A 15297-nucleotide genomic window follows, 5' to 3' on the forward strand; every position below is an offset into this window, starting at 1 on the left:
TCTGTTGAAGTGGTTTGTAACAGGTTGAAGAATGTTTGGGTTCTGGCTAGAATTGTAATTCCATTTTCATGTTTTACGGCGCCCAGATACGATTTTGCATTCTCAAGCCGGGACTTAATGATAATTCGCTACTTTGAGCTGTCCAGATGGCTTTCCAGCGAGCGTGCTAATCTAAAAATTAGCATCGACGCACGATCCATTCCGGAGTATCATCTGGTTTTCAATTTTGTAAGTCCTGCTTTTTTCTTGAGTGATTCATCTGTCCAAAGAGCATCGATAGCAATTAAGCCCTCTGCACCAAAACGCTCCGTTTTTGCTCTTTTTTTATCTGGTTTGTCAGAGCCAGCAGACTAATTGTGACGAATCGCATTGGGAGGCTGCCTCCACTATTGAAGAACTCAGAACCCAAGTGACAATTTTAACCACTTCAGAACATCCAGGCACCAGCTAACTTGCAAACCACCTCAAAGCAGGACTCTCCTGGGGCCGAGAAGTCCTTATGTCTTTTTGTTTTCTGATCACGTCTTTTTTTCGCCCCCCCCCCCCCCCCCCCCCCCCCCCACACACTCTCTTCCAAATGCTTTTTAATTGTTAATTTTCGCCTTGTTGTCCGTGATTTCACGCGGCATCACATTTCCCAACCCTCCCACATACACACACGCGCGCACAAAGCGCCGCACCTCATCTCGTCCATGACCGTCCATGCTCACACCATGCGGGCTTTTGTCTGTCCACTGTGGTCACATTGAGTGTCAGATTTGTTGTTGTATTTTTTATTATTATTTTTTTAAAAACACCAAAATTGTAATTGTGCAACGGGGGGAGTGACCATTGATGTGTGTGCTGTGCTGGTGGGGGGACGGGGTCAGGGTCTTTCATGCTGGAAAGTGGTTAGCACATGTACTGCATCTGTGTTCATGTGGAGGCACAGAAAAAAACTGATGTTGCATGCTTCTTGCTTGGCAGCAATTAGAACGTAGCTCCTTGTCCTATGTGTGTGTGCGTCAGTGTATGTGTGTGACCTGCAAAAACCATCAGGCTTACTTTACATACCAGAAAGACACAGTCGACACCTTTGCGTTTGTGTGCAACCTGTCAAAATTGGGTAATTTATTCACTTCAAATGCTTTTTGTCATTGTTTTCAACACTCCCAGATGTATCACTTATTCATATGTTGATGATTCAGCAGCACCAGAGGGCTTGCAAGGTGATTTATTTATATTCAGCGTGACCTATTCTCGCTAATAGTCGGCTTTAGAGTTGGGTTTCTTTTTAATGACATGCTTGTCTAATTAGGAAACTGGCAGTGAGTTGAAAGCACCAATGCCATGAAAGCTTAAGGGCGCAAGAGAGTCGTGCGACTGGGAAGTGCGAGACCTTCATAGAATGCCCAATAATCCATATTGACAAAAGTATTGGGATGCAGTCGTGGGACAGCTGTTATAAAATGGCCTGGGGAAGTCGCATCGGCTTGAAGTCATATTGAAATCATCAACCACGGAGTCACTTTTAATGAATCCACTCCTGATCAACCAGAGGTTCGCTTGACCAACCTGCGCAAGAGCAGGAACTGCACATTTCATAGGCGACATAAAGGTGCTCATCGCATTTGAGGCTTTCTCTTCCGCCTCCATTCCACCGCTTATCTCCACCTTGTGAAGTGAGCCCAAAGATGAGGAGGAGGATGGTGGGTTTATTACAGAGGAGATTTCATAAAAGCGCAACATTTTTGATGACTTTGCTGCAGCATCTCCCGCGTGCGTGCGGGCTGCATCCCCCCCCCCCCCGCCTCCGAATCAGCAGTTTTAACCTTTTTGCAGCCTCAGTTTTCAGCTCGGTCACAGCTTTCAAGCAATTTTCATACTTTGGGGGATGATTACAAAGCAATAACCTATTGATTGATGACACATTATCACCAAAATTCAAATCAGTATATGTTTTTTCGGTATCATTTGTGCTATAGCGCAAAGAAAAAAAATATAGTGATTTTGTGCAGCATGTGCCACACGAGTGGCAGTATATCTGCACTTTTTCAACCAAGTGATTTTGAACTATATCTGACACAAGGTGACCATTGTAGCTGAAGTCAAAACCTAAAATTGGGACATTTTCAACAGATTTTCATACTTTTAGGGATTATTTTACCATAGCTAAACAAGAAATGTATAGATTTTGAAATCTATCTGTTGCAAGATAACCACTGTAGCCAAGGTCAAAGCAATAAGTTCTTTTGTGAACTCTTTAGTTTTCCAACCAATTTCCACGTTAAAGAAATGAATACTATTGCAAAGCATGATTCCATTGATTTTCAACAGTATTCGACCTGTGTAGTTGAGGTCAAAAGTGCAATTTACAACCAATCTTCACAATATCAAGGATGAAATCCTATTGATTTTGTCCAATATGCATTTTCCTCACCTGCGCTAATCCGATCCATTCAATTTCCCCCCAGCACTGTTGAATATTACACACAATAATGCGTTAGCTCCAATCTAATAGCTTCGCCAAAATGCTTTAATAAAGCCAATTGCAGCTCAGGGGCTATTACTTGTGCTGCTGTGCTGGAGAATAAACACATCATTCCTGTTTACACTCTTCTGGGATGATACTTTGCACGCCGCATCCCGTAGACAACAGTTGCGGAGTAGCCCCAGAGCCAATGTCATTACATGCCGTCTTATTCATCTCGCAGGGGCAATCAGAACAACCGCGCAGGTCCGTCGATACCTCAGCGATGCTGCTGCGGTACAATGTCCCGAGAGGGAAGGTGTTTGTTGTGTATGCAAGAGAGAGGAAAGCAACTCCAAAAAAAAAAAAGGTTTTGTTTGTCTAAATTGCCTGCAGAGCCACAATTACGCCGCTCTTAGGGTGATAATTAGGCGACGGCCATAACTTTGAGCCCCTTTGTCTCCTAAAATATAGCTTCTGGAGGCCTCAGCTACCCTATCATCGCTCGTTACTCTGTGCGTGGCACGTGGCGGGCTCAAGCTGTAAAACCTGAAAATATGGAGGCACTGAGAACTTTGTAATGAAGTACAAATAATCCATACAGTCTCTTTATGCCCCCCTGTTTGGCTTTGCAAGCGGAATTTTGGCAAAAAAAAAAAAAAAAATCATTCTTCTTCTTTGTTTAACTTTATAATTCCTGACATTGCCCTTTTTAGCCTCGAAGCTCATGTAGGCTTTTTGAAACTACAGCTGGGCCTGACATCAGCACAGCGGGCCAGAGGACAGAAAGTGCTGACAAGGCACTACTCGGCTGTCATGAGTCAGGAAGCAGCGCGAGGGCGAGTGCGCGGTTTAGATCACAGAAATAAAGGGAACTAGGGTTGCAATGATTAATCAAGTAATTCGATTACAAAAGATCGAAGCAAAATCTCTGCCTTGAATCTTCGCAGGGACCATTTTTCCTCACAGAGTAATGTTACTGCAGTTGCACGCAATAAGTAGAAATAAATTGGCGCGATGGCTGTGAGCAAGGAGGAAAGAGTCCATAAAAGGCAGAGAATGTCCAAAGTTTGGGATCACAATCAAGTCCAACCACAACAGCATGTCTACAAATGCCAACCCGCTGGTGCACATTCAATCGCTTTATTGAACAAACTGTAAGAAAAACAAACCCGTACTCAGCACATTCATAACGGGCTGCCGATGACCAAAACTCACGCTGAGCCACTCGACACGCGGAATGGTTAATAGGTTAGCTCTACATGCTCGTTCACTGACGCCCACGTCACTCACCTGCCAGGCCCCGCCTTTCAAAGTCATACACACTCAAAAGTCACAGATAATACAGGAGAACATGAAGATGGTGGGCAAAAATAATACCTGCTTCTCACATGCATATTACTGTGTTTAGTAATCCGATGACTTAAATAAACGATATAATCGGTAAAATGCTCGATTCGAAAAATATTTGTTAGCTGCAGCTCTAGTTATTAATGAGGTGAACCTAGGGACAAAATATTAGGAACAGCTTTGCAGTGTGATGCAAAATTCTCTGTTTGTATATTATTCCAAAAATAAAATTAGAGCCAAAAGGTTATTTAAAAAAGCAGTGAACATCTTTTATTTATTTATTATTATTATTATTATTTTTTTTTTACCGTGTCATGTTTTTGACACTGACTAACCCAAACCGTCAAGCAGTTTTTCTGTGCTGAGTCACGCTTGCAGCATCATCGTGTCACTCCAGGTGTCGCCCCGGCTTTTGCTCATCCTGTCAGGATGAATTAGATGTTAAAAACGGCAGGAAAGAAGACCCGCTCAGGGAGGGAAAATGCAAAAGGAATGCAAATAAATATGAACAGGACTAACACGAGCACAGCGGGGGGCTGCTTCATTGTTTGTTGTAGCGGTCCCCATTGTTGAGGCACATTTGAGTCGGGAGGTTTAACTGGCAAAACGGGATTAGTGAGCTCCAAGATGGTGACAACGGCGTACACAGGTGCGCAAACAAAACAACCGTGAGATTTCTGGTGTTGAATAAATCTTATTTCTGCCAGCTGATGCACGTGCACAGCTGCGTTTTGTTTTCGTCAACAAGAGGGAGGAATATGTACACGCTGTACACCTGCCCGCATACGGATTATGTACTTCCTCAGCCTTGCTAAAATATTCACAATGCTTTCGATTAAATATAAAAACACTGATTCACTTTTTTTAATTTTTTTTTTTTTTTTGTAACGCCTGCTCTGCTAAAGAGTGTTATTTATGAGGCCCTTTCGGTTAACATTTATAATGATGACTTTTGGCATTCGCTTTAAGGGAACGCGGGGTGCCACTGTTCAAAATCAAGAGAGCTTGACAACAGGTTAGGTGACTCATCGATGGAATAAATGCAGAATTATTGTCTCGGGAAAAATGTTAACCCTTTAGTCAATGCACACTTACTCTGTCTGCCTATTTCTCCTTAGGCGAGGTCTAATATACACATACGAACAGGCAGTTGTCATCTGCCTTATGCAACTGGCGCCGTCCCAACCACAAACATCTTGCTTCTCACAGCAAAGTGGCAATACATTATCGGAGCGAGAGATAAACAAGGGCTACTTTCTTATCCTCATACGAAAACAAAAGATGATATGATTACATAGAAAATGCCTAATTATGACCTGTGAATAAAGAGAATGTATATTTTATGCTGAACTGACAGGAGCAAAATTGCAAAGGAGACTGCAGAGTAAAGTGCGCAGAATGTCACTTGTGCATTTTGCTTTTGCACCTTTGCGCATCATGTTCATATCGAGAATGTTTCTCTTGTGCTTGTTTCCCTCCCTAGCAAATGTGAGAACAGATGCGACACGATAGCGACAAAGCCATCGTGCCGTAAACACGCCGATTGTTAGGCAGTTATGCGCACAAACGCAAAGCTATTTGCCATGAAAGCCTTTATTTGCCAAGCGGCATCCCTTCGAATGAAGATGAAGGATGTGATTCAAGCTATACGTGACCATCTCTGAGCGTATGAGCAAAGCTTCCACTCTGCATGATTCATTCTCAGTGAGGGGCAGGAGATACTGTACATAAGAGGGGGATGGTAGGAGAGATGTAGTCAAAGTGACAAGACACCGGCTTCAAAATAGACCATATTTCTGTTTGTGCAAAATGCCGAATTCACGTCTTGGAATAAAGGACAGAGTGGAGTGGTCGTATTGCAAGTGAGGCACAAGGAGGCCAAGCGCGCTCGTCCGTCTTCACCGCTGAGGGCTCGTCTCCACCCTCGTCGGCCCACTCTGACACACGTAGGCTCTAAATCTTCCTACCTAGCGGCGGACGTTAAGGACGGACGACGGGCGGTCTTGACGCCGCTCGTGAAGAGAATATGGCGCGAGTAAAGCTTCACTTTGTGTTGACTCGCCAGCTGAGGCACATAAATATGCACACATGCTGCGCATCTCGCTGCGGCCACGTTCAATTCCCATGCTCAATGATTCATTAGCCCCTTTCACGCTGGCCGTGTCTTTTTTTTTCTTATTTAGATACTTTATTTATCCTGTGAGGGAAATTAGGTTGTCACAGCAGCAATATTCACAATATATACACTAATATTGGAGCAACCAACCAAGTGGAACAAACAAATACAAGAGTAGGGAGGAATTTAAGGAAGTTTAAATCCAATTGAAGCAGGAAAAAAAAGAGGCAGAGAGGTGTGTTGTATAATAGGTGGGTGTGGGACGCATCCGCCGTGATGAACTGGGGTTCAGTGTACATCACATAATGCGACCAAGAAAAATAAATCACAGGTTTGACCATTGGTCTTGCACCATAACAAGCCACATAGGAAATGTCAGGGCTTCGTTTGAAAAGAGGGCAAGTAGACAGCAGACTATACTTTTTTAAAACACAGCTTCAGACCCCACCGTGTCTATTTTTTGCTCACCTGCAGCTAAGTGAAGAAGCGACTTTATTTCACTATCCATTATTCATCCCACGTACGTCTATTTTGGAAGTCGCGGATCCTGCTAAAGCCCATTACAGATACTTTTCTCAGCGAGCTAAAGCGCTGCCATGAGTGATGACACTGAGCACGGGAAAGGCAGATGGGTTCTTGCCAGACGGGCAAATGTAAACTCATATTTACAAGGTGTCATCCAAAAGTTCAGCGTTGGGCGACGAGCGTGTTGCCACCGGGTTGCCATCTTGTGTTGTGATGTGCCAGCAGGCCGGCAGCACTTGGAAACAATCGTGGGAGTCGTGTTCTGACAACTCCACTTAGTCAAAATAGCGGAATTTCAGCGTGAATTTCCCTTTTTCGGGGGGATTTATTTGGGAGCCAAATCCGAGAAGTAGGTCAGGCTGGAAGCACTGGAAAAAAAAGACTATTGGATGGGTGCACACAATATAGCAAATCGTACATACATTAAAGTGTTTAAAAAGCCATATTGGTTCGGATCAATGCGCTCCAGTGCTATGTGTAGTGTTAGCTTTTGCCTCTGCTGATTCTTACAAGACTTACATAAATGGGTAAGGCAATTTCCTTATTGGGTGCAGATCAAAATTGGGTTTGTCTTGCCTCGGTGGAGTTCTGCGCTCTGCTGAGTGTCAATCTAGTTGAAATTTAATGCAATAAAGTCACTGAAGTCCTTATTTCCCTCAACACAATGGAATCATTTTATCCCTATAATCAGTTTTAATTGAGTACAATCCGATTATGGTCCTTCAGCAAAATGTTCCACTTGAAACCCACTTCTTGCACACACACACTCAAATGCACATGCATTCCAAAAGGAAAACACACACTTACACTAGCTGAGCATGACTGTCCTGATTTGTAATTCTGTGTGTCACAACTGCCTGTCAGTTTCACATTTCTTTTTCCCGAAGATGTTGCCGCTCTATTTCTTTTCCATCCAACTTTTGTGCACCAACCCTGTGGGTTTTTTTCAGCTGTGTCCTCTCCTCCACGTTGTCTTTGTCTGTCAAGTGCATAGACGACAAGCGAGGCACAGCCAAAGTAGTCAAAAGGCGGGGTCCCCGTGTCTTGCCACTTGCATCCCCCGGAGAGAGAGGGAGAGAAAGAGAGAGAGAGAGAGAAGAGGTCATGGAGGATGCGGCAAGCCACCTCACTCTGCGTTTTCTCCTCCTTTCTGCAGCGATGACCTTTTTCTGGACCCGTCAGTGGGGGAGGAAGGGAAGGGAGGAGAGGGCGAGCTGCAGAGTGAGGCCCCGTCACAACCGCAGCCCCAACAAGAGACGCCACTGCCGCCACAGCCCGAGTGCGAGCCCCCCCAGGCGCAACCGCAGCCCCCGCCTGAAACAGAACCAGAATCTGAACCCCAGACAGAAGCAGAGCCCGAACCTCAAGTTGATGACCTGGGCGAGGAGGACGCGCAGGAAGCTGTGGAGGACGAAGGGACGGATGAGGAGGAAGCAAAGGGAAGACAGGATGTAGAGAATGCTCAGGAAGCGGCCAAAGTTGAAGAAATAGAAATAGAAGAAGCACAGGGGAAGGAGGAGGAGGAGGAGGAGGAGGAGGAGGAAGGTGAAGGAGCAAAAGGAAGCAGCACGGCGAGGAGAGCCAGCCTCCACCACACGGCGTCACCCCTGAGGGTGCAACGCAACGGGGCCTGCTCGCACTCGACCACCTCCGACTATGAGCTCTCGCTTGACCTCAAAAACAAGCAGGTAGGGGTGTGTTTGGGATGGGGCTATACCTTGGCGTGTGTGTGGAACCTTGAGGTTTTTCTGTTGTTCTCCATTGGCGCCAGTGGACTGGCCAAACTGTATCTGCTTCAACATCATCATCATTATCATCATCACCACCATGGATCCCCATCACGCTTTTGTCTTTTTTACCACTATGTTCAAGGCTTTAATGTATATATTCATAGTATTTTATCCTCTCTCTGCTGCTTAGTGATTCTCAGTGGAGCTTCCGCAGAGAATAAAAGTATGTGACTGTCCCACATCTTGTACTGTACTGATGAATGTCTATGGAAATATTAAGAAATATGCACACATGCATTCCCCTTACGCCGTCCCTGTCTTGTCTTTCTGTCCACACTGTCCCATCAGGAAACTCATACGATAGTCCATCTCCATTTCCCAGAACCATCATCAATCATTTGCCATTTATTGTTATATGTCAAGATCTCCATGCAGGTAAGGAAGCAGAATTCGTACCACTTGGACACAGCAGAACACTGATACAAATGTATTTTCAGAGACTGTTGTAGTAGAAGTCTTACACCGTTGTCAGGTCAACAAAGCCGTAGATTGCTTCCATTGATTTTCTGTCCGTAGAGAGAAGCGTGCGTGGGACGGATGGATCCTCCGATTAATGTGGGACTAATTGGAAGTGCAGGGCGATACCTTGATTACGGTGGAGCAACCTCACGCATGATTGACTATCAATTTGTGTGCAGTTTGCTGAAACACGTGGAAAATAATGTTTTACCCATGTGAACCTGACCATGGTGGAGGTAATTCTGCAACGAAACATGCGTTTGATTGAAAACTGCCACGAAAACACAAAAGTAAGAAGCAATAAATATCCAACAGGGTCACAGGTTGGGAGTCTTTGGAAGGCATCCTTTCTTGGCAAATGCACAGCTTGACAGGTTGATGTTAAAAAATATCTCCCATTTTTAACCATGACTCTGCTTTCTGAGGTAGTCACAGACCCTCTGAGTGATGGACATTCGGCAAAGATACATCAGCAAAACAATGACGTCAGCTCCTTCATTATCGTCTCGGCTTGGCATGGGGGCGTTATGTTGCGTCGCGTCACTCTTCTTGCCGTTGCATAATCGGCTCGTTAATCATGCAGATGTTTCTCCGCTTTGAGACATTTGCATGAGTACGAGCGGAGCTAATGACCCCTTGATTCTGCTCCCGGATGTGCGCTCGGCTCGGCAGTCCATCTTGTGTGTGTCGTGACGCCCAGTACTTGTGTACATATGTTTGGGTGTTTTGTAATATTACTTGACCTCCAGTTGTATTCAAAACACTTTTAAGAAGTAGCTTATTCATCAATACCATCCGTCGCTACCTGGCGCCCAGATAAGTCAGAGCTAGTTGGGAAGCACAAAAAGGACTCAAGCTTTAAATGGTCCATAATCATTGTGAACTTCCTCCAACCTTGCTTTTCTTGCAATTATCTTCTATCCGAGTAGCTTTGAAGTCTCTTTAAAATATTCACATGTCCCTTTCATCCTCCCGTATACGTATCCTTTTGAAAATGCAGTGTTTACTTTCCCCTATAGCTTAGTTTACTGTGGAGAATGCGCGGCTTCAATCTGCCCTTCAAAATCTATTGAGTGAGTCCGGCCGGTGGCGACACGGATCTGCGGATTAATCTGTCTTCATCAGCGCTTAGTGAAGTGATCAGGAGGGACTGCCCGCTACTGAAGAGGACGGGCGTCTTCCCCATCATGTCTTTCCATGTCTTCTGCACTGTTCACCTGTCATTTTGTCGTCTTTGTCTGCCAGAATAGTCTTAATTTACCGAGTGTAAATGCCAGGCTACTTTTAATCCTCTTTCCTACCTTCCCGGTGGCTGTAATTCCGAGTGTGTCAGACAGGCACAAAGAGAGCAGTGCGTCCTCAAATGCTTTCTTCAAAATCCGTGACCCAGCTTACGCAAAGGCCAAAATAGGCATAAAAACCTGCACCATTTAATCAAACGACTTATATTTTACAATATGTGTCAAGGGCACCACTCCAAAGTTTATTTGGATATAAGGGACACTTTTACAAACAGCTCATAAAACTTTCGGGATGTTGTGTTTTGATGCCTCATCACATCATTCAGCCGAACGTATCATTGCCGTTACAGACATTCAGTTCCTCGTTGAATGAATTAAAAGGAGAACAGCAAATGAGAGTCAGTCTTTCACACAATAAGCATTCATATCTCCCTGATGACACGTTATTTCTGTTGTACACTACTTCATGTTTAGGACGTGAACACAGTTATCTATGCACGCCGAAACCTCCACCACTTGTAGCTTTAATGAGGTACAGAGCAGCAACAGAAGTAGAATCGTCCATTAAGTCTGAATGAGGGAAGGGTTGGGGGTTTCAAAAGATGTGCGGCGCACAATGTGACTTCCCGAGATAAGAGCTCGCACTTGGGTGTTTCCAGAGATATACCGGCCCCGATTGTTCCGGGCAAGCGCAGGGGTTTCATCAAGTGTTTGAGCGTCGGCCCGACAACGACGGCGGCTACGTGGCATCTATCGGTTTCCCACAGAGTTTCAGCCATCTTTCACAGGCGGGATCAACGGCGTGTTCGCTTTCAGACAATTTCAAGGACCTCTCTGTGGAGTTGGTGGAAATTATGACTTGTGCTTGCTGAGAAAATGAGCGTTTTGTCGAAATTGCTTTGAGTCGGTCGCACGTTTTTTCTTGACGGAAAAAAAGGCTTTGGTGCAGATCCGTACAACTCTGTGGTTTCGTGACCTTCCTGTTTCTCCATTCGTGTTCGCATCCACAGAGTGCCCTTCCTTTTTATGGTTCTGCTCCATTCATTCTGACCCTCTTCAGTCTTGCTATCCATCTTCAATGCATCACCAAAACTCGATAGCATCAGCTCTGTTAGCAATGATGTTCATTGTCACTCTCCCCATTTGGCCTCAGTTAAAGGACATCATTAACACTTGGAGCGTACCATGGATTGTCTTCTTGTGTTTGTACCCTTGACAAGCTCGGTAACATACGTGTCCTATTATTCACCAGTCATCAATTTATCTCATCTCTATCCTTCTTTCCAGATCGAAATGTTAGAGCACAAATACGGCGGCCACCTCATTTCCCGCCGCGCCGCCTGCAAGATCCAGACCGCATTCCGCCAGTACCAGCTCAGCAAGAACTTTGAGAAGATCCGCAACTCCCTGCTGGAGAGTCGCCTGCCGCGCCGCATCTCCCTGCGCAAAGTGCGCATGCAGAACACCGAGGGCTTCTCAGCTGAACGGGCCCTGGCAGAAGGCTGCAACTTGGCAGGTATACCTCTGGTGAGGTCGCCATCGCTGCCCGCCACAGTGGGCGGCAGCCTGACCGACCTGGAGGACTCCTTCACCGAGCAAGTCCAGTCCCTGGCAAAGTCCATAGATGATGCGCTCAGCAACTGGAGCCTGAAGACCATGTGCTCGCTGCAAGAAGGCGGTGCGTTTCAGTTCAATGCAGCAGCAGCTGGAGGAGAGGGAGGTGGCGTCGGAGAGTCGGCAATTCATCAAGCCCCGTTGGACCCCAGCGACCTGTCCAAAAGCGCCAGCAAGCTCATGATGGCCTTCCGGGACGTGACGGTCCAGATCGACAGTCAGAACATCCGTGTTTCGTCTTCCGTCATGGAGTCAGTCACGCTAGGCAGCTGCAGCCAGCAAGAGGAAGTCTCGTCCATCGCAATGAACGCCGCTCCTCAGTCCATCCCGCCTGAAAAAACACCTGCTCCCCCATCAGCTGAGCCATTAGATCCCCCTCCACCCCCTCAAGAGCACCCACCTCCCCCAGAAATAGACTTATATGATCAGGACATGGATTTCCCCGCTCCCCCGCCCAGTGAGGAAGAGCTCAGCGGGGAGGACCTGCCACCCTTGACCCCCCTGGACAAAATGGCTCCCCAGCTGGAAACAGTGGCGGTGGGGGCGCCTCCGCCGGAGCCCCCTAAGCCTCCCCCGCCTGTGTCCGAGCCGCTGGAGGTCAAACGGAGCTGCTCAGAGACTGCCGACAACAGCTCGGAACAGATGAGCAGCAGCAGTGCATCCACAGAGGCCCGATCCACGTCCGAGGCGTCTTCCAAGGAGGCGCTTCAGGCCATGATCCTCAGCTTGCCGCGCTACCATTGCGAGAACCCCGCCAGCTGCAAATCACCCACTCTGTCCACCGACGTCATGCGGAAACGCCTCTACCGCATCGGCCTGAACCTATTCAATGTGTGAGTAACCACCACTGTACTTACGTAGATTTTTCTGCTGTCTCAACCTGAAACTGAAATATATATCTGTTTGTTCTTTATGTTCTGCTCCTGACTTTGTCAAACAAGGATCATGACTTTATTTGAACTCCGCAGATGACGACACAACGTGAAAAAGATGTGAGATAGAGAGAGGGGTAATGTCAACCACGGTTGAGATTGCTTGAGATCTCGGGGTCTTAAGATGCAACTGTACTTTTTACTTTTACTTAAGTACAGGAGTTTACTCAGTACTTCTCGTGTTTTTTTTTTTGTTTTTACACAAGTATCTGTACTTTTGGCACCTGATTGTTACTGTGAGAGCTTCCCTCTTCGAAAAGAACTCAAGCCTTTGCACGGATGGGAGTGAGGCGCGGATTAGGGTCATGCAATCTTTCTTAGAAGTCTCTTAGAGTGTCTGCTGTCCATTTCATTTCACATCTGCGACTTGGGGGAAAAAAAGGCAGCAGGCTGTCGGACATCAGGATGCGTGACAGAAGAGAGCGAGGTGGTTCTCGCATGCCGTGATCGACCTGAGAGACGGGGTGTTGCCATGGTGACAAGAGTGCACGGGGGGCTGAGCGGCGGAGGCGCCCGCATGAAACGTGTCACGCTCCGTTAGTTTGGATGCAGTAAAGTTTGTTGGGCAACATGTCACTGCACTGGCCACTTTATTAGGTACACCTTAAAATTCTGCCCTAGCAAAGCACATCTTATATTTGGATTCTCTTGTTAAGATGAAGTGACAGTAAACAATCTTTTTCCTTTTTAAGGTCTTCTCTGTTAGCAAAAATATACCCCGAAAATTACTTTGAGTATGTGTATATATGTAAATATCATCGCTGTAAATCACAGAAATTAGTCGGTTCGCTGCAATTATGCTGAATATTATTTCGATATTTATTTATTAATAAGATGCTGTAAACCAATGACAATTTAAATTTGACTTAAAAAAAGTGTCTTCATTTTAACAACAAGACCAATAATGAACATTATTTAGCTTTACTTTATATTATTATATTTGTAAAGGCAGAGTGTGACCCCATTAAAATGTCTGGGTGTAGTCAAATCAAGTCAGATTAAATACGTGATCGTCGTCGTACAATCTCGGGACGCGCAATTAGAGACTCCTTTGGCAGCACGTGGCTCATCAACTCGGGCTCCGAATGTCGTTAATGTCTCCATCCTGGGCTGTTGTGTTGTCACGGCAACACGTCTGTCAAAGCTCCTTGTCGAGATGGATCCTCCGGGAGAGACGACAAGATTTCGCGGCGATATTGCCCCAATTAAGGCTCCTCACACAAATCTGAAAGAGGCAATAAAAGTGCGACCGTAAATCCGATTAACTTGTGCTTCGCGAGCGTGACGCTGGGAACAAGATGGGGGTGGATGCGGAAGGACTGTCGTAAATAGCAAGGGGTTTATGCACTTTAGAATATTAACATTTAAAGTTCAAGTCATGGGGGGTAGGGACCAAGCCATGCCGCAAATAGTGAAAAACTGTGAGTAATTGACCCACCCCCACCCTCCCCAAAAAAAAAACATTTTTAGAATTGCCTATCATTGCTGTCGGACGGAATCCTCGCATCTACAAACTCACCACTTGCCATCTTCCTTGAGTTACCAAACACTGCATTGTTCAAGTTGGTATACCTTCTATTGCTATCAGCTTGACCTAGCAGCCGAACAGGACAGGTTAAAAAAAAAATATATATAATTCCTTGCCACCAATTACTGCTTTCTGATTAGCTAGGGCTTTGACATCATCTTGTGGGCCATTACAGAAAAAGTACAAAAACTGTATATTTAACTTTACTCTTTAATTTTAATGTGGCAATTTTGACTGGTGCAGAGCCATTTAACAGATTGTATCAAGGGGTAAACCTGTTTGATTGGCAGCTGGCTCTTGTACCCTTGATCTGTTGGATGCATTTTAAAAAGGTCACAGAGAAGTGTACACGTGTGATGTGTGATGATGAATAATGCGCTGTGTGTTTAAGGGGAATAAGGTGACGCAGTTTCTGTTTGCAGTCTAGAGATAAGCACACTTTTAATCAATTGCCTGTGAGGGAGGAGAGCGCCGGGACAGTAAAAACAAGCTGCGACCTTATTAGTTCCACCACACTCCGATCTAATAACGGCAACGGGGGTATCCATCTTCAACAGGCCCGCACGCTTCGGGATAACCTCGTCTCTCTTTTGACGACTCAGGCCAATAAAAGCTAGTCAGTGGTCGTCAATCAATACTCATATGTATGCATACCAACTGTTAGCATGTTAGCCATTGATCAATTCTCACTCGAGATAGTACCAGCCGATAGGTCAAGATGTAAAACCTTTATCAAGAGCCCTTAATACTTGCTACTCCTAGGTTAATAGCTTTTGAAATGTTAGCATTCAAACTGCGAGCAGATTAGCATTGCATCACTTGTCATTCAAATAAGCGTTTGTCATCAGTGGTGGTCTACTGTGGTTGATCACATTGTTCAGCTGACTCAGTACATTTGCGCTTTCTATAGTCTGCTTACTGTTTTTACCCACTGCTAGAATGTTAGCAGTTCATCAATTCTCATTAAAAGGTATCTAAAGAGAGTGCAGGGTATTCAAATCCTTACGTGGACATACTGACAATGACTGTGGGGAGTCGACAGATTGTCAAGGGCGACGAAGAGGCAGGTAGTAGGAGGCTGACGCCAGGGTAACACATTGTGCTTCACGTGGGACATTTACTAAAGGAACAGTAGTAATTGCCCACCCCATTCACAAGCTGTGTTGATTCAACATCTGAGTGGGCAACGATAAAGTCAAGAAAAATATCATGATGAATCACCACCAGATAAACGATATTAACACGTAAAGTACTGTGCAGAGGGCCACTGCGGGCTTTCTTTTGATACAGTAC

At 45.5% G+C, this 15297-nt stretch overlaps 1 protein-coding gene across 3 annotated transcripts in view; it reads left to right on the plus strand.

Moving 5' to 3' along the window:
• The window catches only part of iqsec3a (IQ motif and Sec7 domain ArfGEF 3a), a 40569-nt gene that overhangs the window by 9125 nt on the left and 16147 nt on the right, over window positions 1–15297 (plus strand). For all 3 annotated transcript variants that reach the window (XM_061762364.1, XM_061762365.1, XM_061762366.1), the window contains exons 3-4: window positions 7597–8128; window positions 11218–12377. In XM_061762364.1, the coding sequence (XP_061618348.1) occupies window positions 7597–8128; window positions 11218–12377 (1692 nt within the window). The remainder of the gene's footprint in view (window positions 1–7596; window positions 8129–11217; window positions 12378–15297) is intronic.

This window comes from Phyllopteryx taeniolatus, chromosome 22 (assembly GCF_024500385.1).
Source record: "Phyllopteryx taeniolatus isolate TA_2022b chromosome 22, UOR_Ptae_1.2, whole genome shotgun sequence".
Taxonomy (NCBI): domain Eukaryota; kingdom Metazoa; phylum Chordata; class Actinopteri; order Syngnathiformes; family Syngnathidae; genus Phyllopteryx; species Phyllopteryx taeniolatus.